We start from the raw sequence: 27,598 nt of genomic DNA, 5'->3' as shown, positions 1-27,598 counted from the left end.
AAGTTGGGTAGTATCTCAGCAAATCTTTGATGGATTCACACCAAACTTGCTGCATGCCCTCGGAACCCTGTTCTAAGGATTTCTTAAGTGTTTTATGGGTCATTTGACTGCTTGGCCACCACATTGGTGCTTGCAGCTATATTTATTAGGGGCCAAGCAGCGAAGCTGCGATTATTATTATTCTTCGCCATGGGTGTCTATGGCAGCCCCCATAAGCGCTTGGTTGAAAGTTTTGAAATTTGGCACACTCATTGAGGACAGTCCCCTGGTCCAATTCACCAAGTTTCATGTCCCATGCTTCGGCACTCTAGCGCCACCAACGGGTCAAAGTTGGAGTTGTGTTTACACACGCAACTTTTGAACCGTATGTCCCATTTTCAAAAATGAGGTACCATTGGATTCCCTGGATCAAGCCGAGTGCAATGCGCACCATGGCGTCAATTTCCGGTTATATAGATTTTCCGCTATTTCCGGTTTTATCAAAAACCTTTAAAAGCCTACTCTTCCTACAAATGTTGTCAAATCTTCTTCAAAATTCCCAGACATGATTTTCAGACCAAGCTTCACAAAATTTGTTGAAGGATATTTAATTTTCAAAACCGTTTGTCCGGTACAGCCAATTAAATTCTGCAGAAAAGCCGCCAAACAGGAAGTGAAGCCATATCTCAGCAGTTCTTTGAGGCAGTGACACCAAAGTTGGTAGGCCTACTCGGACCTTTATTCTAAGGATGTCTTCCAAAGATGGTGTCATGTGACTAAAAGGGGGCGTGGCCGGAAGCATAAACGTGTTTTGGCTAATAACTATGGAAGTGTTTACCTTAATAAAGTAATTTCTTTGTCTCTTGATGTCTTGTGAGATATCAAGCCTGGCCATTGATAATATTTCATAATAACCGAATTGACGCGGCCGCCATTTTGGATTTCATGGAAAAGTGTAAAAACCTTTTGCAAGCCCCAAATTTTGTCCAATGTTGACTAAATTTGGCACAGATGATCTTCAGACCAAGCTTCACAAAGGTGTTGCATGGATTTTCCATTTTCAAAACCGTTTGTTCGTTAGAGCTGATCAAAGGCGGCAGCGAAGCTGCAAAAGACACGTGAGAACATAACTCAGCAAAAATGTGTCTGATCATCACCAAACTTCGGTTCCTTCGTTCCCATGAGGAGCAGAGGAGGCCTGTGGTGTTATACCAGAAACAAATAAAAATTTGAACACTCAGTACTCTTGAACGCAAACAGATATTTCAACCAAACTTGGTGTGTTGCATGAGTGCAACAGGTTGCTGTGACTTCAATGTTGCGCATGTGCTATGGAGGCCTTGTCCTGCTCTGGACTGCTTGGCCCCTCCATTGCTGCTTGCAGCTATATTTAACCCTGCAAATGTTTTTTCTGGCATTAAAGTAAAGACGACTGTATTTTTAAGACAATAAGCCGCACATTGTATAAACCGCACCCCACCAGAATGGGAGCTTTGTGTTTGTAAATCTGAATATAAGCCGCACTTGATACGGGAAAAATGATACCAAGCAATGCACAAGGCGATCTTACAGCATGCTGTTGTGCAACACACTTTGAAAATGAAAGTCCGTAATGTATGTTTTCTATTGCCCGGGAATTAACTAATATTTAAATAGCATTCCCGAAAAGTGTTTCTACTGTTGTAGAAACACGCGCTGTAAACCGCAGCGAAATATAAGCCGCAATACCACAAGGATGTAAAATCAGGGAATAAGCCGCGGCTTTATTTCTGAAAAATACGGTATTGCTTCATAACCTTGTTTATTTGAAAGTTGGCATACTTCTATGGCAATTGGTTGTTTATCCAAGTTTAGGGGTGTTTAATGGTTTAATGGTAAATGGTGTTCTGCTAACTGTAATCCACTTCAAAATTGTTTTTACAATCATAAACATAACATACACAATGGTCTAAAATAAATTACTTTATGGCTGTACTCTGAAATCTTCAATTTTCCTCTGACAGTGGAACAATGGGGCATGGAGTTGGCTGATCCCAAGGGCTTAGAGTTAGCACCAATTGTGAGTAATGAGTTTTAAGTATAGCACGTATACTTCAGTATGGAAAACTGTCTTGATTGTGTGTTTCTCACCCATTAGGCCTCCACTGTGGTGAATGACATGGCCACGGCCTCGTCCAGAACAGAGTGTAGCAATAACCAATTACAAGTGACATCACAGCTTCATGCTATAGGTGAGTCACTCCTTGTACCACCTCACTTTGACATCATGTACACTTAATTTACCAGCATTTTGGTTAAATAGGACATTTCCCAACATGTCAACTTAAAACCCTGTAGGACTTGGAGAGGTGTATACTCCTAACTGGTTTGATTATCTCCATCTCAGTTTCCTGTGCCAAACTCAAAAGAAAGAAAAGCCTGTTTGGGACGGCCATTTATGTGGAGGTGACAGCAGAGGGGGAGTCACGTCGCACCACCAAGTCCCACAGCTCCTCCAGCCCCAAATGGGATGAGCAGCTCACGCTGTAAGAAACAACCACAACATTCTCTTTTCATGAGTGTCCAGCTAGGACTTGTATGTAACAATTATAGGTGTCTATAATTTACCACCACAGCTGCATACTAGTATTGGTGGCTGAAACATTGATGAAACAAGATTTGTGACGACTGTGTCGTTTGTGTGTTGACTGTGTCGTTTTTCTAGTGTGCCAAATGGCCAAAAATTGGTGCTTACAGGTAGTGTTTTTCTCAGACCCGTGTTGCAGCACTCTGTGAGTCTGACCAATTTGTGTGTGTGTGCACGGTTTCAGAAATGTAACACCACACACGCAGGTGGATTTTAAGGTATGGAGCCATCACACCCTGAAGGCAGACGGTCTGCTGGGCAAAGCCACCCTAGACCTCCTACAGGCTCTGGAGCAGCATGACAGGAAACGTACGTGTAGTACCCAACTCTTACACACACTGACACACACACACTCTGTACCATGCCAACCATCCTCACTCCTCTCCTTTACTAAATACATAACATTTTGGAGGTTTTAGGAATGTCAAAACATTACTATTTGGTTTCGGAATTTGGATGCGCACTCTCACAGACTGTCCAATTGTCTCCCTCTCTTCAACCCTGTCTAAATAAAGCAAAAAAGTTAGTAAATGGTAACACAATATCCCTTCTGCATCTCATTACATCCCTACAACCCAACCTAGTGGAGAATGTGAGGGAGGTGCTGAAGCTAAGTTTGGATAATAAAGGGGTGGTGGTAGCCACCGGGGAGCTGACTGTCTACCTGGATGGCCTCACTGTTGACCAGGAGCAATTGCAGAATGGGAACGTCACAACCACCACCACCAGTGAGTTCTCATCATGTGTGTATGTTTTAGAGAGATAGTTTGTCACCTGAACATTTTTAGCTAAGCATTGAGAACCTTTTATTAGTGTTGCATGGTTAACAGTCTCCTCTTCTCCTATCAGAAGTCCAGCAAAATGGAAATGCCATTCACGAAAATGCAGTTGATGCATTAAGAGCTCTAAACAGGTAACCTCTTCAGGAATGAGACACGCTCGTCATTACGGCTTTCTGCCTTGCATCTTTGTGATTTCGTATTTTATGTTTCCTGCTCAGTACACCAATGCTATTACAACTCTCACCCACACCTTTCTTGTTTCTTTTGTGCTCTCAATTAATTCAACAAACTCTGTAAATTGCACTTTACAAGGCTAATACAGAATCATATTTTAATGTTGGAAAAAAACTAGTTCGGAAGCAAAGTTAGTTTCCATCAATCTGCAGTCTTTATATCAGTTTCCCTCCCCCCATTTCACTATAGGGCATTAACGCCAACAGCGGCGCGAAGATACAATGCTCTGCTAGTACAAAAAAATTGAAAATTTCTCAACTTTCTCAAATCCCAAATCTACTATGCTGCTCTTTGTTGCCCCTCGCTACCCCCTGGCTCCTCCCCCAATCCCTATTATCAATGTATTGCAACTCGCGGTGCTGCACCACTGTTGGTGTGAATGTCCCAAAAGAGTGCATTTTCTTGCTCTCCCTTATTCTTTGGAAATCAAGTATTTTATTTACACAGACGCATACATGTAATATCTGTCCCTCCCGTTCTCCCTCTTTGTTTCTTGCATTCGATTTTGTCCCTGCTCCCTTCTTCCTCTTCTTTCCTTTATGTCAGCTTCCTCCTGCCTCTGTCCTCCGAGGTACTCAGTTGTTGTACTTACAAGTCTAAAATGAGGGAGACTCTTCCTCAAGCCCAGAGTTGCCTGGAGCCCCAGCTGTGCAAACATACAATGTTCAGCCAGGACATAACAACTGTGTGTGTGTATGTTTTGTGTGTGAGAGAATGACTGTGACCTTGAGTTGTGTGTGCTGCATGAATGGTCTGTTGTGTGTCTGGCAATGTGCCTACACTAAGCACCTAGAACAATCTGTCTACACTGGTGGGGTTTTGAGTAATTCTCCCCTACTACTTGAGCAGACTCAAAGAGCACCATGCGTTATGGATGTCTGGCCGGGGCAAGGACAGACAGGTGGTTGAAACACAAATAAACCCCTTCAGTGTGGCCAGTTTCATCACCATAGCACCCTGATGCGTGGACACACAATCTCTTTTTGACAATTGTCTCAATGTCACAGAGCAGCGCCTCTTCTCTGACTGGTCCACTGGCCCAAAATTGCACCACTACTTTTTGATCATGTCAACTTCAGCACCCACAACATTTACCTCTGCCATGATTTATTTCCATTGAAGCTGTTTGGCCTTGTTTGTGACCCCACTAATGATGCTACCAAACAAGAAGCTCCTTCGACTCTATTTCAATAATAACAACCTCCATTTCACATTCTGGGTAAATTCTCTTTTTCACATTGCCTGAGCAGTTCTATTTAACAATTGAAAACTGTTGTTATCGAGGGGTTATTGAGTTTCAACTACCATGGTTGGTTAAATAGATATATAAAGGGATATATAAAGAGAAGGTGTGTACTGTTTGCATACACAGTGTTTATTAATCTCTGAAAACCGTGATGAGATGAATATTAACCGCACTCTGTATGCATGCGTTTATGGATGCATTTACGTATTCCTGGAGATTAAGGCTGGGTGTCACCCTGCCCCTGATGAAGAAAGTGTTTTGTCCGTCTCTTCACAAACGGAGTGAATAAGTTCTGTTGAGTTCTGGATTTTAATAAGTATTTATCAATCTGCAGATTGGGAGAGAAAACCAGACCTAAACCAGACATTAAAATGACAACACAGCACAGGGCTTTGGTCTCAATCATGTCTCTCTCAGCTCTGAAGGCCGGAGGATCATTTTTTATAGGGTACAAGAATGTAAACATAGATAGTGACAGTCCGGCAGTAATGACGTTACAACAGTCTCAGAGAAAGAGATTCACTGCTCCCAAAACATGACAACTTTCAGACTAGAGAGTTCATTGGTGGAGCTCTCCTTGTAATCATGACAAGGAACGTTTAGCGAGTACTTTCTCCTGACCCCAAACATCTATTAACTCTGACAAATAGACACAATCTACTCTTATTGTTAGCAAGCTTACATGAGAACATACTAACTAGTATCCAATGACTAGGTCTATTAATAAGTGAATAATACAAGCACGCAGGAAATCCCAATTTCTTCCACACCCCCACCGCTCATATGCTAAAATCCGGAGTTGTTGTTTGGACAACCTAGTTAAGGCAGCAGGCGTGTTTTGCTTAGGCGGCAAAACACTTTGTTTTTGTCTACAAAGATTCTCATCAGGGAAAGCCAGAGAATAATTCAAGGTGTAGCGGGTGTGGTCATTTAAGAATAGATGTAATTGATCTATAATCAAGTATTGAGTTATCGGGGAAGCACCTTGATATTGTTTTAGAAGATCAAGGTAACCTAGGTTTAATATGTAATAATCAGCATTCTGAAGGAATGAATTTGTTCTGAGAGCAGAGCAGATAACATGAGTGAAGAAATTATGTGAGTTAAAATTATACAAAATGATTTATTGAAGTAAATGGACATATGAACAGGACTGGATATGTTATTGTCTTAGTATTAGAGTTGGATAACAAATTGAACAATTAGAACAACGGAAAAATGAAATGAGTGGGAAGTGGGGGAAAGAATAGGGCCTTGTCTAAACTGGAAGAGTCCAGTGGTGAACTAACGATAGTTCGTTTTGTGTAGTATAATAAAACACACTCAATATAAATCTCTTCATGCAAATGTGAACAGTAAGAAATATATATCTAGCCGCATTTACTTTTGTTGGTGTGTGGTTCAAAGTGGAGTATGTTTAAGTCTAGGTCATAGATAAATGCGTTTTGAATGCCTATCCGGTATCCCTCGATATCAATGGTCTCAACAAGTGATTATACATCGTTGGTTTTTATAATCTGAATAAAGGGGGAGCGTCTTGATGTAGGTGAGACAGTTCATTGGTCACATCCTTGGCTTGGGAGTTGTCCAAGCTGATTCACTGAGGTGTGAATGGAATTTAACTTTTAAGTTTGTGGCCTTAAAATGTTCATACCTTGCACATACTTCATTATGTATCTACACAATATTGATATATGGTTCAGGCAGGAGGACTCAGTATGTATTTACTTGATACTTTATTCACACGGTACAATACATCATTGTAACATTTGATTTGGCATTATGGTTCTGCTTGCATCGGCTCCCTGCCGCACCCAACGGAGACACCGTCTCGACCTCCGAGCAGAGAGCAGCGACGCATTCCCCCAACACAAAACCACATGCCAGACGAGACAATGCATGAGACTGCTGTGTGTATGTGGTGCCCCTGTAGTGCTAGAAGTTGAACTAGCTGAGCGTCATGTTAGCCATACTTACCCTCAGCATCGTATCTCAGAGCAGACTGTGCCCCTGCTGCAGCTATAGTGAATGAATTGAAATTGAACGAACGTGATTACTGACTGAGGCATGGCCTCGACTACCCAACTGAGGCACGGCCTCGACATCCCAACTGAGGCACGGCCTCGACATCCCAACTGAGGCACGGCCTCGACATCCCAACTGAGGCACGGCCTCGACTACCCAACTGAGGCACGGCCTCGACTACCCAACTGAGGCACGGCCTCGACATCCCAACTTCCGATGGTGACTGTCACCTGTCGCTCCACATGCTGCATACCCGCGCCCGGCCAGCCACCAGACGAAACATTTCGTATTAAGCATTTGAACACCTAAACATGGAGTGAGTGAATACATAGCCTGAAATACAAGAACGAGAAGAGAGAACGTTATTAGAGGTTGGAAGAGTGAAAGCCATCCTCCTGGCTGTCCAGAACATCCCTGCATTCAGGCTGATGTAACAATGAACCGTTGCACATGACCACTACCCATACTTTCTGCGTAGATGACGAAACCACTTGAGACCCCGACGTAGCCGCTCCGATTCCAAACGAGTGCGCCGTGTAGCTACAGTTTAGGATCCAGACCACAGCGCTGGCACAGGATTCCAAGCCGCCGGTGAACCAGTAGCCGTCATGGCTTCCCGGCATTGGTAACGAACGGGGCTCGCTCATTACCGTTGATGAACGCCAACAGAGGTATTTCACGATGGAAGAGAGGGAACAGAAAGAGGAGTTAATCTGTGATATCACGACAGGAATAGGCTACCCGCACTTGCCCCTTTTAAGACCCACGGTGGACATGTGCGAGTCTATGCCTCCACGTCCCACTGGAGGCACTGCCTCGACATACCAACTGAGGCACTGCCTCGACATACCAACTGAGGCACTGCCTCGACATACCAACTGAGGCACTGCCTCGAACATACCAACTGAGGCACTGCCTCAAACATACCAACTGAGGCACTGCCTCGACATACCAACTGAGCACTACCCGACATACCACTGAGGCACTGCCACGACATACCAACTGAGGTACTGCCTCGACATACCAACTGAGGCACTGCCTCGACATACCAACTGAGGCACTGCCTCGACATACCAACTGAGCACTACCCGACATACCACTGAGGCACTGCCTCGACATACCAACTGAGGCACTGCCTCGACATACCAACTGAGGCACTGCCTCGACATACCAACTGAGGCACTGCCTCGACATACCAACTGAGGCACTGCCTCGACATACCAACTGAGCACTACCCGACATACCACTGAGGCACTGCCACGACATACCAACTGAGGTACTGCCTCGACATACCAACTGAGGCACTGCCTCGACATACCAACTGAGGCACTGCCTCAACATACCACCTGATGCATTGCATCAAACCACCTGAGGCACTGCTTTGACATCCCAACGTTGACGGTGACTGCGTCGCCTGATGCGCACGTACTCCTGGCCAGCCACCTGACGAAACTTTCATTTGTAAATATTAGCAGGCAATGCATGACATGAAGTGAACATTACGTAGTTTGAAGGTAGGGAGGGTAGATGCCTTCCATCACATGACTGCATTCGCTCTAATGTAACATTGAACTGTTGCAGATCAACGACCCAACACTGAGCAGTGAGCCGAGACCACTTGAGATTCCAACGTTGTTTAGGGTCCGGACCACAGGGCCGGCACAGGATTCCAAGCCTCCCGGTGACAGTTATGTAGTCATGCTTCCCCGGCATATGTGACGAACAGGGGTTCGCTCATTGCGGTTGATGAACGCATACAGCGGAGGTGGTGCACCATGTAAAAGAGGGGACAGAAAGCAGAGTTAATATACCATGTAACAAGAGTACCCGCACCAGCTTCACACTAGTACTACGTTAAGAATGCGTGTGTCTATGGTTAAGTCGCTTCCAGGGTGAGAATGTGCAAAGGTCAAGGTTGGAATGTGACATCACTTACGTTGTTAACCAACCCGGGAAGAAATGCAGCCCACAAACATTTGCCCGTGATGCACGTCCAGCTTGTAAGACGTCTCACTACTGTTAATCTAATGCCCTTGATCGTTACTGTGTCTTCATTATCACAAGACACAACGATGTCTCTTCCTGCACCATATTACATTTGTTACATTTTGCATTTAGTCATTTAGCAGACAAGCTTGTCACAGCTGCAGGAACCCTTGTATCTTATCACATCATATTAGTTTAGCCCACGTCAGAGAGCTACAGAGATAGGATACAAATTAATATTCAGTCTTTATGACGGATGCGCAAACACCAGGTCAGACTGGGCCCTGAATTCTCAGGACAAGACAACGCAAGCAACCTGGCATAACGTGAGAACACACAGAACATAGATTACATCTTAACAAAGCTAAATAGTTAAACCTCCTGAATAGATAATATCCAATACAGTATACTGGACCTCTAATACGCCTTGTACAACCTTTACCAACCTTATAGACCTAAGAATAATATAATACACATACTACCCGTACTACCCTATGACAAGTGGGGTACAATTAGTGGGATACAGTCGAACAGTGCTGTGACATGCAATCGCCCGCCGAACTCCATTCCACAAGCCCTTCATTTGCATCGAATCCCCAACATAATGTACCGACAGGGAGCTAAAGTTGCACCCCGGCCGTACAGAACGACACCCGTTCATAGCCCGCAGAGCACGGCCCAGATTGAAATCGGATTGCAACCCTCATACGACAAGATTGTGCAGCAGCCCGCACCCGATTTAGCCACGGCCACAGACGGGAACGACGACCTACCGTGAGACGATTCGCATGCGAAATTAGGACGCCCGAGCAACGACAATGAAACGCACCGAGCCGGGGCAAGGACGAAAAACCCAACACAAAATCGCTCCCAGCACGAGCACTCTGCACCCGTCCAGCTGACCTACGCAAGACTCGGACGGAATGTCGAAATGCGCACCCGCTACGACGCTGACGCCATAAGAGCATGAAGACATCCGCGATCGCCGTTTAATCCCGACAGGTGCCACTGCGACTGTTTAGGGCATACCTGACGCGTCGCGAGACGCCTGCCAGAGCCATGCAGCGCCCACGCCTGCCCGGCAATTGACTGATGTCGACTGATATTGCCGAAACACACAGGATCAGGCAGATCAAGCAAAATGCCAGCCCTGTAACCCTGTCAGTCACCCCAGATCAGCCGATTCCTTAAAGACTCAGCTTCCCCTAAATGCAAAATTACGGGTAAATATGTACTATTGTGTTGACATTTGAATGAGTTAGACACGTTCATCTCGAAGACGAGTTCGTTCGGAATCAGCTACGTACGGTAGCAGGTCGACTGACTGATTCCATCCCATACATTCCTGTAGCGTCACAGTGCATTCCCCTGTTGAAGCCCAGCTTCAATGGACTTCGATGGGGCTGCTTCCAATAGTTCTTCGAAACTCCACAGTCAATGGATAATGCTGCGATCATAGAATTACACCACATCCCTCGTTTCAGTTCACCTAATTCCCACATTCCCTTTGAGTTTATGTTTCTTCCTTAGTTTGTTCGTTCATGTATCCATTCATTCAGTAGCCCAGGCTATTGTCGTAGGGCTGACTAGCCAAATAAATGAATACGTAGGATAAGACTGAAAATGAGCTTCCCCTATTCGAAAACCAGCAGCCGCCACTGCCTAAGATATGTAATGGTAGCTGTGCCACCGACTAAAGAAACACAGACCAATCGCGGCCCACAGATACCCCTGCCGGATCCTTGCTAGCCCTAGCGACACATCGGGCTCCTGAGAAAACATTTGCAGTAGCACACACTAGTGACACACTAGAGCGGACATTTACCCAACCATAAGTTTGATCTGGTTTTATGATTAAAACCCTCGCATTGCATTAACATTCAGTCATGTAGCAGACACTTATCCAAGGCGACTTCCAAGAGAGCTTTGGTGCTAGTTCAAGACCATAACAACGAGACATCCCCAAAACAAACGACGTCCAGGCCGAGGCACAGTAGACCAGGGGAAACGCCCGCACCAGAACACGCCACCCACCGAGCCCAGCAAGCGCGGCTAACCACTCCGGATCCAACACGGACCAGTCCAGAGTCGATAAACACATAGACATGCAGGTTAGATCCCGCGAAGAACGCTGTGCTACACGCAGACAGAGATAACCCGTCGTCCCGCCGAACCACGGCCAGGCGGCCACAGACCCACATTAGACCAAGTGTTCCCAAAGATTCAGCCCCACACAGCGGAAAACCGCCAAATAACGACCTTACCCGAAGACACAAACAGCAGATTAAACAGAAGCACCTTGTGTCGCACTAGCAAGCAGAGTGCAGCGATATCCTGATTAAATACCCGCCCTGCTAAGGTGTGCCCCTATTGCGTGATGACGCACTGCCAGTGACACGCTATGTCTCGCGTCCCCCTGCATGAACCAGCTCCGCTTGTTTTTCTCTGCAAATTGCGCTTTGATGTTGGTCCGGTCAACTGCAGTGTGAGGGAATTATTTACATTAGGGACAGGCGGATCCCAGACCTCGGGCATTACAAGACAGATGGTGGGTTGGCTTATCCCCGACCTGTCTGCCAGCTAAAAGTTCCAGAGAACTTTTACTCTTGATTTGCTGACTTTTGTTGGCTATTCCTACACAGGACCCAGCTCACTCAGTACAAAGATCCAAAAGAATGGCTCTCGGATATCTATAACAATCTACAACAACAAACAGTCATCATTGTGGGCCAATAAATCTGCACAATCCCTGAATTCCTGCTCACCTTAACCTCCCATAGGCAATATCCTCCAAAAGCGCTGAAGCAGCAATTGCGCACCAATAGTATATGATAAATATATATCACATTCGGCAAAACTACTTTGTGGGCCAAATTCACAGGTTTTCTTTCTGGCTAAATAGGCTAAAGCGAGATAATTTGCATAATTTATAGATAGCCTATACAATTTACTCCCAATTTACTCCTCAAGTAAAACTTATTTGTAATGCATGCCCTTTCTCTCCGCCTTTCAGTCACAAGTCTCGCCGTGTCAAATCAAAAAATATTGTGTAGGCCTACGCATGGGTTCTAAGGTGCACAGAGGTATGCAGATTCTCACACCACGTGTTTTTTCATAAATCTGAAGAAATACCCCTACACATGTTTCTGTGCCCATTTTCATGTGTATGTGCCTTCGTACATTTGGCCCCTGGTCTTGACTAACATGTCTTCATAGAACGATGGAATGAGTTAGTGTTTCTATGTGGGGTGGAGTGAGGTTATGGAGTGGCTTCAGAAGGGGGGGGGGGGGTGTTGCATCATGCAACAGTTATTATGAGTCTGCAAAGGCTTCAGGGGACCGTCTCATTGCCACGGGCACAATGAAAATAATTGGTGGCCAAGCCGCGAAGCCACTTAAGTGTTTCTACCTTTTCTTCTTCTCATTATTAATCTTTTTCTCCCATTGGAGTCTATGGAAGCCCCTAGAACCATCTGGTAAAAAGTTGTGAAATTTGGCAAACTCATTAAGCACAGTGCCCTCTTTATATTCACCAAGTTTCATGTCCCTCATTGGAGCACTCTAGCACCACCAACTGATCAAAGTTGGACTTGTGTTTACACACGTAACTTTTGAACCGTATGACTGATTTTCAAAAATGAGGTACCAGTGGATTCCCTAGATCGAGACGAGTTCAACACACACCATGGCGTCAAATTCCTATTATATAGATTTCTTGCTATTTTGAAAGCCTACTGCTCCTACAATTTTTTCCAATCTTCCCCAGAATTGGCACACATCATCGTCAGAGCAACCCTCACAGAATTTAATCAAAGATTTGATTTTCAAAACCGTTTGTCCGGTACAGCCGGACAAACGATCAAACGATCAAAATTGGTTGGTTCATATCTCAGCAAATCTTTGAGAAATCAACACCAAACTTGGTATGAAGATGTCCAATTAATTTGGTGTCATGTGATCACTGGGCGTGGCCGCAGGAAGCAAAAATGTGTTTTGGCCAATACCTGTTGATTTGTTTGCTTTTATTAAGTGATTCCTTTGTCTCATGATATGTTGGGACATCCCTTGTGTGATACATGATAACTTGTGATAATAGCCGAATTGATCCGGCCGCCATTTTGAATTAATTGAAAAACGTTTTTTCTTTACTCCTCCTACACATGTTGTCCAATCTTCACCAAAGTTGGCAGAGAGTATCTTCAGACCAAGCCTCACAAAGGGCTTCACATGATTTTTTGATTTTCAGAACCGTTTGCCCGGTACAGGCAGTCAAAATGTGCAATTAAGCCAGCAAACAGGAAGTTGGGTCGTATCTCAGCAAATCTTTGATGGATTCACACCAAACTTGCTGCATGCTCTTGGAACCCTGGTCTGAGGATTTCTAAAGTGTTTTATGGGTCATTTGACTGCTTGGCCACCACATTGCTGCTTGCAGCTATATTTAGTAATGTTTCTTACGCAATTGACCTGGAAGTTGTGACACCAGCTTTACCACTTGAGTGATAACATTTATCAATTTAGTAATTTGGCTGGCCTCTATAACAAGTCAGGTGCATGATGGTACAAATGGGGGTTGTGTGAACAGAAGTGAATAATGACTATGGAGAGATTAAGACAACCTACATTCATAGATTCACAGTCTGAGATGAAAGTTGACCAATGTAGAGATGTAAAAGAACTACATGTATTCAGACACTTACCTCCACCCAAGGATTGCATTTAGCAGTGGCTGTCAGTGCATGTTTGTCTGAGGTCTCAAGAGGACCGGAGCACTGCAAAGTCAGTTTTTTGTTAATTAATGTTTTGACAATTTGCTTTTCTGATCATGACCTATGGGTATTCACTTACCAAGTAGGAAACAGATTTTCAGCTAAATTACCCTTATGTGCTGTGGGTGCAATGCTCTGGTTGTTTGCCACAGGCTCATTTAGCTCTCCCGTCTACAGTGCTGCACAGCCATGTAGTGTTTCTTTTTGGAGCAAGCAGCAGCAGCCTTCTCGTACCCTGGCAGCGTTATATCGAAAATAAATCTGCTGAAAGCGATTGCAGAGAAAAAGCTGAAAAGAATCTCAATGAGATGGTTTTCCAGACGAGATGCAGCAAAGTTCTTTCAATGGAAAATGTATACTGTTTTGTAGTTCTGTAGTCTAAGACCAGCTGTAAGGGATTTAATATTGGCCAAACAACCCAAACTAATTCCCCAATGTTTGCAAGAAGAGGGGTAAACTGAAGAGTGTATTAATATTAACCACATTTTTTAAGACGCACTTGTTCCGGGAGTACAACAGTACTTAAGAAAGATTTGTTAGATCAGATGTTAGTTTATTTCCTCCAATAACACAATGACACTTATTGAGGCACTTGTTGGTTAGTTGTAACTGATTTAACTAATTGTACTCGCTGTGAATTATATTATTGTTGCTAGCTTTCCTCCAGGTACACTAGCACTTTCGAGGATCATGTTGTTTAATTTTAATTTGTTTAACTACATGCTCTTCTGGTTCTACCCATTGGCTTTTATTTGCTTTTCACAATGTATGCTTCATGTTTTGGCTACCAACAATGTTTTTGGGGCTATCTCGTTATGCCAATTATGCCAATAGAAATGAAAATTACAGTTATTTGACTTAAATCAGAGCAAGAATGATCAAAGGAAGGTTAAATTGAATAGATATTTAATAACATTGCAAACAAATGAAATCAATTGTAAGGCAAACACATTACAAAATAAAGGCTTTAAATCTTACCTACTCTACCATGGTTATTGTAAATCAGAGAGAAAAAGAGTCCAGCAACTGTCTGTCCAGCAACTCTACTCAACGCTTAAATCTGCATACAAGAAACTTGTCATACACTGGAACATACAATATTTACTAAAGTGTCACAACTTCACTTGTAAGTACTGTAAGGAGAGATCATTAACTGTCCTATCTCTCTCTGCAGCACTGTCAACGGTACGGGCTCTGCATCAGCCCCTTGTTCCCGTTCCACGTCCAATGGCCTTAATAGCGAGGGCTCATCCTCCCACAGTGGCCCCTCAACTGCCCTTAACCCTGCTCCAGTCATCAACGGAGACGCTGTGTCAATCACCCCTGCCCACCAGGGGTGCCCGAAACCCGCTGACAGTGAAGTAGGAACTATGACGGGTAAGACAATATCTTTGTTCCCCCATAATGGAATATATGAATTTGAATGCACAGTATACTATAGGTCAAAAAATTTGCAAACTGTCGAATATGGCATGTCAGATTTAAGTCCTATAATTGGCACAATCTGAGGTTGAACACACCACAAATAAGAATTGTGTGAGAACTAGATTTAAAGTATGCAAGTGAATATGGGTAGGTTTGGAGACCAGCTGGGTGAAGCTTGTGGAATCAATGAGAGCAGTGAAGGCCTTGCTTAAAGGGGTCATTGACGGTTTTTGGGGGGCATTTCACACTGTTCCTTAAGGTCTTCGAATAGGGTATGGAACGTTGGTTGGGCTGAAAATGGTCCGGGTGCTGTTCTTTGAGCCCTGATGCATTCTGTGAAATACCCCTGGAGGTTTTCTCCTTTTATGGTATGCTCATGAATATATAGATGAGCTGCACGCTGATTGGTTTACAACGAGTGAAGCTGCAGAGCAAAGACGCGACACGGCCAACAGCACTCACTGTTACAACGAAGTTGGAGACTTGAAATAAAAACGTACAAATAAATCTATTGTTTACACGACACTGTTTTCAACAGATTGACTAGATATAATTTGAAATGATAACGTTAGTTGTTTCCACTTCTGTTGTTGAAGCAAACGGGATCGACTTAGTTTGTTTGCTAAGCTGTAGTGCCAACCTATAGTGATTTAACACAGCTTCAGTTAGCTCTAGCTATCTTGCTGAAAAATAGATCTGGACAAACATGCATCTTGAATTGTAGATTTACATGACAACACAGGTTACTTATTTGAATGAAACACAGTCAGGAACATGAAATAACGTTAGCCCTATTGCCAATAAACGAAATCATCACACATTCTACCAATGATAGATACAGGCAGTATACGTTAGCATTGCTAATAACTGTTAGCGACAACATCATACTACAACTTGCGGTTGTGATGAACGTAAGGTAGGAACAGCACCTCTTTTCAGCAAGAGCTTCATAGCAAATCCTGCTTTACATTGTCCCAGGTTTTCAAAACTGTCCTCAGTGAAATGGTTCGAGCAAATGTGTAATTGAAGGTCGAACTGCACAGGGATCTTCTCATAGACAAACATCACAGCCCATCAAATGTTTGGTTCCTTAGGAAGAATCTGAAAAGTGTCAGCATTCCCTGTAAAGCCTGGAACACTGCATTTACGGTGGTCTATTTTCAATATCCTTAAAACATTTCCAAACGTTCTCCTTTGTATTTCCCGTGGAAGTACACAGAGGGGCGTGACAAAGGTGATGCTATATTTGTGACAACATTCATTCATTCATTGTATCCATGCGTCGATCGTTGCTAACGTAACAACGTTGTCACCGGCAGTATTTCTGATGGAATCGCGATTCAAACAGTACCATCTGCTATAGAGGTGTTGAAATTAATCGAATAATCAATGCATCGCGATGCAGACATGGACGATGCTGCATCGATGCAGAGACCAACCATAATTGATTATAGCGCAATGATGTCGCTCGTTAATTTTCCGGCCGCGGTATAAACATTCAAATGAAAAATAACATTCAATGGTGTTACTGTTATCCCTTTCGTTAATCTTTGTTATGTTTTTTTTCACACGGCACATGAGCACAATTGTAGCTCTTAGCCGAACTACAAACTCTACCATAGGCCTACCTTGTCAACAGTTGGTGACGTTATAAAAAAAATTCTGGGGACCCATATTTTTTAAGTCACAAGCCTTTGCGACCTAAGCCAATAGACATTATTCGTAAACCACAAATTGAAGGTGGATTTGACCGTTATTGAACATTAATGAGGATATTTTATAAATGATATTTTATTGTTAATTCAGAACTACTACTCAAGTTTTAAACAATGAAAAACAGTGCAATTGAACCAGCAATATTAAAATAAGGTATCCAATAAGTGCTTTTTTGGACATTAAATGTAGGCTATATAAAAAAAAAAAACATATAGCCCATTTCTTCTTCTTTTCAACATTCAATTGAACCAGCAATATTGGAATAAAATATGAAATAATTACAAAAAGATTACAAATTATACAAAACATGTCTTAACATATCAACATTGCTAATGGGATAGGTGGGCCTGTCTGCGTTTTTCCCTGTTGTCAGGAGGAGAGCGCAACACGCATATCAGGCTCAGCATTCAGTCTGTTTCTGTGCTATATCCCCAGTCAAGTCTACACTTAACAGGCACAAAATATCTGTTCTCCTGTGGTTCCAGTAGGAATATTCAAGCAACACAAGTTCTCCATAAATTCATTTTCCCATGCATATATGACATAAACCAGCAAGATGTCGCAATCTGAGACGTTAGTGCTCTCATCAAGATGTATAAAAAAACATCCTGCTGTCATTAGTCGGGTAACGAGCGGCTCTTCCAGGTTGTCTGCAATGTTGTGTATTCTTTGGGAGCCAGTGTTTAGTTGTTGCTCACTTGGATGCATTTTAATTTTTCAGCAGACTTCTCGTCAATGACAGCGCTGTCAATTGTGGCATGCAAAATACATTTTTCAGCAACAGTGTGTGGCTGTTTCTCAATGGCCACACGGTAAGAAACCATGTAAGAGGCGAGTTGGGCTTTGTCATTAAATGTGACATTTCTCCGGAGAACGTTTGCAAATGTTTTAATCTCCTGTCCTTTTCTTTTGAAATAAATCTAACAGTTTGTTCACTAAATCGGGGTGCAGTGTTTCTAAATGTCTCTTAAGTTTAGTTGGCTTCAGACTCTCGTTTGCCAGTTTTTTGCTGCAGATGACACACATTGGCCTTGCATCTTGGCTGGGACAAGCACAACTGACAAAGCCATAATTAAAAAATTAGTCTTTGTATAGCCTTGCCGTTGCCGCTATTTTTCTTTTCTTAGCAGGAGGCTCCGATCCTAGCGCAACAACAGCGTTAATGCTAGCCTCATTTTCACAAACACCCTCTGTACAGATGCAGATCGTGACAAGGCGACCCCAACAAAAATCTCTTGCGACCCAGCTGAAGGTCAAGACCCAGTCTTTGGGAAATAATGGTCTACATTGTGTAAAAATCTGAAGCAGCATGCTGAAACGTTCTTACACTTTAGCTTTCAAACAGAAAGCTGTGCAGAAAGCACTCACCAGCAGCAACAGATCTGTAGCACGCGAACGTGGGGTTGATGAAAGGCAAATTCACGAGTGGTGAAGTCAGCTACCTCGCTATTTTGTACATGTCATTGTCGCAATTACATTATAATAATGTATAATTTGTTTTCAACCAATTCCATAGTTTAGAATTATAAAATTGCATTCAGTAGTATTATTAAGTGAGTTTATTTGGTAAGAGTAAAGTGCTTTTATTTTGAAGGCCTTTTGGGACGAACCACAGCAAGTGAACCACGGACAATTGAATGCTCCGATAAAAGTTTAAGGTTGTTAGCGGATGTTAACGATCTAAGGAAACCTCTGTTCCCTTGTGTACAGCATGGAGCCAACGAGGTATGTTGTTTTGTGTCTGTATTTTACTTTGGTGAACGTTATTTACATGCAGCGCATGTCATTGTATGTTCATTTTAGGCTAATGTGGTCTTTAGTTTTCTTGTTGTGGGTCTCGTTATACTGTGGGTTTAGTTTTCACAGTGGATTTGGAGAAGAAGCTTCAAATAAACCTGTAGCAAGAAAGCCACTTGTGTCTGCCAGTGCTTTGAGGGAATTATAGTACACTTGTGATTTACTTGTGTAATAATACGGTTAGATTCCCGGCCATGCCAAATGAGTTGTGTTCTTGGGCAAGGCACTGCACCCTACTTTCCTCGGGGAATGTCCCTGTACTTACTGTAAGTCACTCTGGATAAGAGCGTCTGCTAAATGTAAATGTAACCGTTTTCTTCTTTCTTTTTTTGGTGCAGCGTTTAATCGAGGGCAGCGTTTATTACAATGTTCATTATTGGTGCAGCGTTTATTCGAGGGCGGCGTTAAATCGAAGAAATACGGGAACTCAAAAAGTCACGTAAAAGTGAAATGGTTTTCCCTCTCTCACTTGCAGTGCCCCGGCGTGAGAATACAAACAATGTCATGTGTGACTGGGGGCAGAGGGCAACGCTGACGTTATGGTGGCAAAATAAATGAACACAGAACTCATGATCTCGCAATTTAATTTGATTTAACTTTACTAATGATGGATTTATCGTATTGATGCAGCCACAAAAAGTGTATTTACTTTCTCCCGAGGGGCAGATTAGTCAATCAGGGCAAACGGGCTGTTGCCCGGGCAACAATAGCCCGTACCTGTGCACGTCCCTGTCAGGCAGTGAATGTCACTGTCTGTGGTTCTGAAAAAGTCTCTAGTATGCACCCTTTAATTTGCGCGCTCTGATGATTTGCATGCTCTGATGATTTGCATGTTAAACAGACAATTTACATTTATTCATTTAGCAGATGCTTTTATTCAAAGCGACTTCCAAGAGAGCTTTACAAAAGTGCATAGGTCAATGATCATGAACAACGAGATAGTCCCCAAAACATTGTGGGTAGATAAAACATGAAGTATACATTGTGTGAAGCAAATAAGTGCCAATGGGAAGAAACATAAGAGCACATAGTTTAACAAGTTACAATTAAACAACATGAACCTCAAAAGTGCAAGACTGTACCTGTAGGAAAGCAAGCAACAATAATGTAATTAAAAACGAGTTAAATCAGTTACAGGTAACCAACAACAAGTCACACAATAAGAGTCATAGTTTTCCTGGAGGAAACTAACATCAAATCATTCCTAAGCCGTTGTACTCCCAGAACAAATGCGTCTTTAGCCTTTTTTTGAAGGTGGAGAGACAGTCAGTGTCTCTGATGGAGGTGGAGAGGTGATTCCACCATTGGGGGGCCAGACAGGAGAAGAGCTTGGGTTGGGCGTGGGCACTCTTGAGCGTTGGGACCACCAGGCGGTTGTCGGAAGAAGATCGTAGGTGGCGGGTGAGGGTGTAAGGCTCGAGGAGAGACTTGATGTAGTCGGGCGCAGTCCCGTTCACCGCTCGGAAGGTCAGTACCAGGGTCTTGAATCTGATAAGGGCCATGATGGGAAGCCAGTGGAGGGATATGAGGAGCGGGGTAACATGGGAGCGTCCGGGTAGATTGAAGACCAGGCGGGCTGCTGCGTTCTGAATCCTCTGAAGAGGGCGGGTTGCGCATGCTGGTAGACCGGCGAGCAGGAAGTTGCAGTAGTCTAACATGGAGAGGACAAGTGCTTGGACTAGCAGCTGGGTGGAATGCTCAGACAGGTATCTCCTGATCTTACGGATGTTGTAGAGGGTGAATCTACAAGACCGGGAGACTGCAGCAATGTGGGCTGTGAGGGAGAACTTGTCGTCCATGGTAACCCCGAGGTTCCTGGCAGAGGAAGAAGGGGTCACCATTGCAGATCCCAGGATGATTGAGAGGTCGTGGGAGATGGAGGGTTTGGCCGCGATGATGAGAAGCTCAGTTCAGCTGGAGGTGGTGCTTGGTCATCCAGGCGGAGATGTCGGTGAGGCAGGCCTCGATTCTAGCTGAGATCCCTGGATCAGTCAGGGGGAACGACAGGTAGCAGTGGTAGGAGACGCCATGGGAGGTGATGATTGGTCCAAGTGAGGTGGTGTACAGGGAGAAGAGGAGGGGTCCAAGGACAGAGCCCTGTGGGACGCCAGTGGAGAGCTGGCAGGGGCCTGATACTTTGCCTCCCCAGGAGACCTGGTAGGATCTTCCCGACAGGTAGGATGAGATCCACTGATGTGCAGTGCCAGAGATGCCCATCTCAGAAAGTTTAGCATGCAGGATCTGATGGTTAACCATATCAAAGGCTGCAGAAAGTTCCAACAGAATGATGACGGATGATCTCGAGGCCGCTCTGGCAGACTGGAGGGCAGTTGTGACTGACAGGAGGGCAGTTTATGTGGAGTGGCCAGTCTTGAAGCCTGATTGGTTGGGGGTCAAGCAGGTTGTTGTTGCCAGTTGGTTAGATACGGTGTGTTAAATTGTCTTTGAAAAGAGGGTAGCAGTTATACTGGTCCGTAGTTCTGGAGGACGGCAGGGTTAAGGGAGGGTTTTTTGAGTAGAGGGATCAGTGTTTCCCCTTGGATTTTTTTTGGCAGTGGAGGCAGGTCTGTCAGACCCCCCCCCCCCCCCCTCTCGGACAAAATAAAGTTTTAACCCTATATTTTGGAGTAGGTTAATGTAATAGTCTAATAACAAATGTAATATTGCATATATTTTTGTCCCATTTCCGTAAAGCAATACAGTTAGGCTACTTAAAGTATGTTCTAAATGGCAGAAATATGCTGCCAATTAATAATTGACACAACAAATTATTGTAAATGGTAAGTAGCCGAGCCTATCGATCAAGGTACTCGAAAGCATGTACACTGTCGGATTCATTTGATCTTGATAGGCTAAGCATTCTTTAGCAAATAATAAGAATATACCCACTATTAATTATAACTACTTCAGCATAATAACCAGGGGTGAAAGTAGTTTTTATTTATTTGTGGTACTATGATACAGGTGCAATTGCTTGTTTTGCTTGCCTTGTCACAACGGGCCTGTGCTTGTGTCGTAATTTCTTGCCGGTACGCCGTACCGGTAAGAAATTTCTACTGGTACGGCGTACCGGCCAGTACAGGCTTACTTTCACCTCTGATAATAACGCACCTAAAATACAAACGTGAGCAAGAGCAGCAATCGCTATCAAATCAACAGGCATGCAATTATGCTAGCAGGGGAAGAATACAAACAACGAAAATCACCAGTTAACTTAACTTTGCAATAACTGTAGACTAATACAATAACAGGCTTTAATGAACTGAAAACATAAGTTATACGACTTACAGTTCTCAAAGACGCACACACGCAATCTCAACTGCACTGTGAAGCTCGTGTCCTTGCTATTCTCCGACATGCACTCTAACAATCACTGCTGATAGACGGCCTAAAATCTTGTACAGCCCTATTTCTGATACCGTGGCGGCAGAAATTGAGCCGTGGCGGGCCGCCACGACAAAATCAACATAGGGGAAACACTGGGGATAACTGTGGCCTGTTTGAAGGCAGAGGGGAAGGTGCCGGAAGTAAGAGAAGAGTTAAGGACAAAAAGAAGAAAAGTTATAATGGAGGTAGAGATGGTTTGGAAGAGAGTTGAGGGGACTGGATCAAGGGGACAATACCCCTGCCTCGGACAGGGGGGAGAAAGAGTTTAGACATTTAGTTGCGTGAGTAGAGGGTGAGTGGGTAGGAACAGTGGGCTCAGGGAACTGACTGCTAATGTCAGCAACTTTTTTCTCAAAGTAGGAGAAGTTGTCTGCCATCAGGGAGGAGGGGGGGAGGTGGGTTAAGAAGGGTGGAGAAGGTAGAAAAAAGTTAGAGAGTTTGAGGCAGAGTTAATTTTGTTCAGGAAGTAGTGGGTTTTAGCACCAGTTATGTGAGCAGAGAAGGATTTAAGGAGGGAGTGATACTTATCAAGGTCCAGACCGTCTTTGGACTTGCGCCATCTCCTCTCAGCTGCCCGAAGGGTGGACCGTTCTTCACGAATAACATCCGTAAGCCACGGGCAGGAGGGAGAAGATCGTGCAGGCCTGGTTGACAGGGGACAGAGTGTCAAGTGATGCGATTAATATGGATAACAGGGTGTTGGTGGCAGTGTCAGTGGAGTGGGACGTGAACTCTTCAATGGGATTTATATTAGTCGATTTTCAGAAGTGTTCAGTCGAGTCTTGGTCGACCAAAGAAATCGTAGTCGGGGACAACCCTAGTGGATAGGGATATGATTTTTAGGAGTGCAGGCTCGGTGGTTAGATTTTTTTGAATTACTGGCTTATTTGGACTGAAATGGAATTATCCCTTTCTTGTAAACACCTTTGTTCGAATAATTGCGGTCCGACTACGATCTAATCGACACCCCGGGGAAACTCTGTCCGTGTCGGTTGATAATTCGGACATTGCATGCTTGTTAACGGTGAATTGGGCTATGAACTGGACTCTGCGTCTTTGCGCATGCTTAAGATCCCGCCGCCCCCTCCCTCCCAGGTCGTGACCTGTAAGTCGAAAGAGACGATAAGTTGTCAGAAACACAAACAACGCGAGCCAATAGCGCCGTTTGCATTCGCAGTACTCCTATTGTCATCATGCACAGAATGTAGAGGGAAATAGCTTCACCTTGCTCTCCGTTCGCCATCTTTCTCGAAATGTTGATGTTGTTGTTGGTAGTGGTGAAGAGGTCAAGCGGAAAGGGCTGTATCACCACTAGTTGTAATGAAAACAGCGCCATGTATTGTACTGGGATAGGACATGCTTTCGGCTAATGATTCGGTTTATTCATTGCCATATATATTAGGATAATAGCAGTTGCCCCAAAAAATAGCATTGTCCGAATAAAGCTAGATTCGAATTTTGCCATCATGGAAACGTAGTGACTGTGTAGTGTTGGATGTTAGTTTGCTTAGTTCGATCGTTCACACTGAGGGTGAAGGTTAGCTAGCTAGATCGCTAGCCAGGCTGTTAGCGCAGGGCAGATGCAGTAAGCTATCGCAGGATGCAGCCTATGAAGTTTATCCAAGTCACAATTATTGCTAGATGAAAGGAATAAACGTATCCCATTGCAAATAATGGTTTGAATATTTTTGAGTTCCACCACCTCTTTTCACGTAACTGACAGAAATACCTGGGTAGGTCTAAGCTGAGCTGGTTTCAGTCATACCTAACTGACAGAAAGTTCATAGTGAAACTGGATAACTTTTCATCCTCCCCTGCCTCGCTGTCGTGTGGCCTTCCACAAGGCTCTCTTTTAGCTCCTTCTCTATTCTTGTTATATATGCTAAGCCCGGGCTCTACTCTCCGGAAACATGGTGTATCCTTTCATTTCTATGCTGATGACAGCCAAATCTACTTACCAATTAGGAAAAATAATCCTTCAGCAATCTCATCTATCCTAAAATGCTTTGAAGAGATTAAATTATGGCTGGCACAAAATTTCCTGTTTTTAAATGAAGACTGAGGTAACAGTGTTAAGCCCAAATGTGAACTCTCAGTCCTCAAGCATCAACCTTATCTGTTTTTAGATATTCACAGGTGCAAAATCTTGGCATCTTTTTTGCTCAGCACTTTAAAATTTGACAAACACATCTCGTCTGTTATTGGGTCTAGCTTTTACCAACTGCGGATTTTCTCCAAAAAACACTTTCTTCCCCCTAAGACTCTAGAAATGGTTGTCCATGCGTTTGTAACTTCTGCTTAGATTACTGTAACTCTTTATATTGCGGTATATTTAAAACTCTGATTATCCGTCTCCAGCTCGTTCAAAATGCTGCTGCCAGATTTCTCTCTAGTTGTCGCAAACATGAACACATTACTCCCACTCTCAAATTTCTATGCTGGCTGCCGTTTTCTCAGAGAATAGACTTTAAGATTTTACTGTTTGTCTACAAATCTTTCCAAAACACCGCTCCTCTCTACCTATCTGAACTTCTTCATCCCTACTCTCCTTTTAGAAGTCTTCGTTCATCTGACCAGGCTATGTTAGTGGTCCCTCGTGTACGGCTCAAGCGTAGAGGAGAGCGTGCCTTTTCCGTGGCCAGTCCTAGACTTTGGAACTCTGGAGTCCAGGCTAAAGACCCACCTATTTTCTCTAGCCTTTTTATGATTGCTCTGGGGTTTATGTTTGTTTATATTTTATGTTTTATATTTATATCACTTTCTTTTTTTTAATAATTCTTATTTTAGCTCTTTGAACTCTTATGCTGATGACTCTTATGATTTTATGGTGTGTATGTGTGTATTTTTAAGTGTATGTGTAATTGTCAAACGCTCTGTGAAGCACTTTGGCCAGCCGTGTGGCTGTTTGTAAATGTGCTATATAAATAAAGTTGAACTTGAACTTTATACGTTAAAACCATAGACGGTATGTCTATGGTTAAAACTTGCTCGCACCTGTGCGCCCAAATATTTTACCACGCTTGCACACATATTTTGGGGCGCACTGTAGTAGAGCAAATATATATGATTATGGAAGTCATGAGAAAACAAGAACATTTCATGCATCAGTGTTTACAATAATCTCCGTCCGTAGGCTACATCTTCATTTTCAAACACTTTTATTACAAGATAGAGGACAACTTAGTGCATATGAAATATACATAAACGTGGGAAATGTAGAACAGCACCCAGATTATAAATATATTATTTAGTTAGAAAGATATGACCCTTCTAGTGATTAGTGTATAAACCCTAATTCTCCATAACTAAAAAAGTTTGAATTTCTTTGACAATCCAATTGTCCAAACAAGCTTTAGATATTTAGCTGAAAGGATAGCCTACATAGTGTAGCTAGCTAATGTTTATTTAGTTTCACAGCAATCTGCAAACAACGAGGCATACAGGCTACCACAGTCAGTAGCTGCCTGTCACAAACGCAGAAGCTGGATTGTGTAATTTTGTCCTGAAAAACTCGTGTTAGGCCTACTCCAACAAATGCTTCGTAACAAAAAAGTTTAGATCTTTAATTTTCAAAATTGACAACATATTTTAAGAAACGTGTCTTTACTCAAAATATTGCCTCAGTTTTCAATTTGAAGCAGTACATCTAACACTGTAGTACATCTCCCATGCCATGGTATCCTCTCTGACTCTGCTTGGGCAAAAGATGGATAACGATATATTAATTAATTCATGCCCATTAACCCCTTAACCAAATTAGATGTGTGTTTACAGGGCTAAGGTTAATTATATAATCTACAATTTCTGTTGAACATTTTGTTAATTCAGCAATGATGACACAAGCGGGAATCAGATCTCACACTGCCATATGGCAGCTCGACTAAAAAAGTCTTACTCGACCAAGAGCATATCGACCAGAAAATCAACTCGTCGATTTTTAAGTGGGGGACAGCCCTACTTATAAGTTATGTTATTCTGTTACCAATAACCATTTATTAAACACATCCTGGATATAAAAAGAACAAAAATGAAATCAAATTTCTAGTGATAAAAAATACAAAGGTCAGCAAAACAATTGACTTTTAATCTCCAACGTGACGTGCTCTCTTCCCTGCTGACAGCCATCTCTGCACAACTGTGTCTGGCTGAAACTGAAACCTCTGGGCCTCAATGCTAATATAGAGAAGCTTCCATAGCATTTCATCAGTATGATACCAAGTACCCAAGTCAACATCATTCTCCTGCTGCCCTGGGGAATGAGGCGAACGGCTCTCCCATCTTAATTGCGTGACATGCCGTTGTTATAAGCCGTGCAATATTTACTGACCAGCATGATCAACGGCCTGGAAGATAGATTGTCAACCATCCGCTTAGCTGTCACGCACACCAGGTGCTGTCTGTTAGCATGGCTGGTCAGGGATAGTTTTCAAAAATTGTCGGTGCCAGTGTAAAAAGATCCACTTTTGTCTGCTTTAGACGGGAAAATACGACAGACGACACAGTGCATCTTAGTTCCATAAAAAAAAGTTGCTACCGTTTGAGCTCGTAGCTCTACTTCGCTGCCATCTTCACTTTATTATCTCGCGCCAGTCTCGCGCCAGTTGTTAAAAATGTATCGACATTATAGAATTACAATTTGACAACCACTTGTCATTCACTACTCAACTCTTGATTTGCCAACTGTGTGCCCTACGACCTGCAAAGTTATGTATATAACTAAAATATATGTATATAACAAAATATATGAAGGATGTAAACTTTTATAATGCAATTTATTTTTTCAAACAATAATTTGCAGTGGCCCTTGAGTTGCTAGTTTAACTGTCCCAACGTAACTTTTTACTGGCCCCAGGCCATCGTTATTGTCGAGCCCTGATTTAGCTTATGTTGTCACGAGTATCTGGCACTTTTCAGAAGTAAAATTGGTGATTGGAAGGCAAAGATTTTAAGGCAGGAGCCATGGGAATGTAAGTTCCCATATTTTGACTGGCCGGCTTGAAAGGGTGTGTAGCCGGCAAAGATGTCGGAGATCCCATAAGGCGTGACATAACGTTAACCTTCAGTGACGGAACTTTGCATTCTCTATATTCCATTATGAGTTTTTAGCACCTTTTAGGAGATATTTCCTCTGAAACAGTGGCGCTGTTAGGAGCAAACATAGTAGTATGGGCAACGGGGGAGCGAGGCTGAATACATATCAGATCGGTATCATTCCTATCAATTGAAGGCCAAGATTTTTTAAATAGCTTCTATGTTTCAACAAGCCAGGTCTGGAACAGTAACTAGACCAGTTTTTACTCAAGAGCATAGCCACAGATTCATTCAACCACTCTGTTTAAAGGAACGTTATAGGAAATCATTCCTGCCTGCTGCCTTCAAACTTTATAACTCATCTGCCCCTGTCAGATCTCACTCACCCTTGTTAGATGACTATAAGTCTCTATCAAATCATCTGTGCTGATTATAAGACCTATGGTCACGAAACTTGACTTTAAGCTTTAAGCATAATTATTGTATTGATTTATTTTATTGCATTTATTTGAAATATTATTGTGATTGTATTTTATTGCATTGTATTGTGACTGTGTTTAATGTACCTGGCTGCGAAGACACCTTCATTTCCGTG

The 27,598-nt window shown here is 43.2% G+C and overlaps 1 protein-coding gene across 4 annotated transcripts in view; it reads left to right on the top strand.

Moving 5' to 3' along the window:
- The window catches only part of wwp1 (WW domain containing E3 ubiquitin protein ligase 1), a 91,016-nt gene that overhangs the window by 23,403 nt on the left and 40,015 nt on the right, over positions 1-27,598 (top strand). For 3 of the 4 annotated variants that reach the window (XM_084703106.1, XM_084703103.1, XM_084703102.1), the window contains 7 exons: positions 1,983-2,038; positions 2,117-2,210; positions 2,366-2,504; positions 2,790-2,914; positions 3,190-3,333; positions 3,455-3,518; positions 14,822-15,024. In XM_084703106.1, coding sequence (XP_084559232.1) covers positions 1,997-2,038; positions 2,117-2,210; positions 2,366-2,504; positions 2,790-2,914; positions 3,190-3,333; positions 3,455-3,518; positions 14,822-15,024 — 811 coding nt within the window. In that variant the 5' untranslated portion in view covers positions 1,983-1,996. The remainder of the gene's footprint in view (positions 1-1,982; positions 2,039-2,116; positions 2,211-2,365; positions 2,505-2,789; positions 2,915-3,189; positions 3,334-3,454; positions 3,519-14,821; positions 15,025-27,598) is intronic. The other variant, XM_084703105.1, reaches the window with a different exon arrangement.

Source organism: Hypomesus nipponensis, chromosome 8 (genome assembly GCF_054491055.1).
Source record: "Hypomesus nipponensis isolate SF chromosome 8, ASM5449105v1, whole genome shotgun sequence".
Taxonomy (NCBI): domain Eukaryota; kingdom Metazoa; phylum Chordata; class Actinopteri; order Osmeriformes; family Osmeridae; genus Hypomesus; species Hypomesus nipponensis.
The sequence above is the reverse complement of the archived record's forward strand: the minus strand, read 5'-3'. Positions and strand labels throughout refer to the sequence as shown.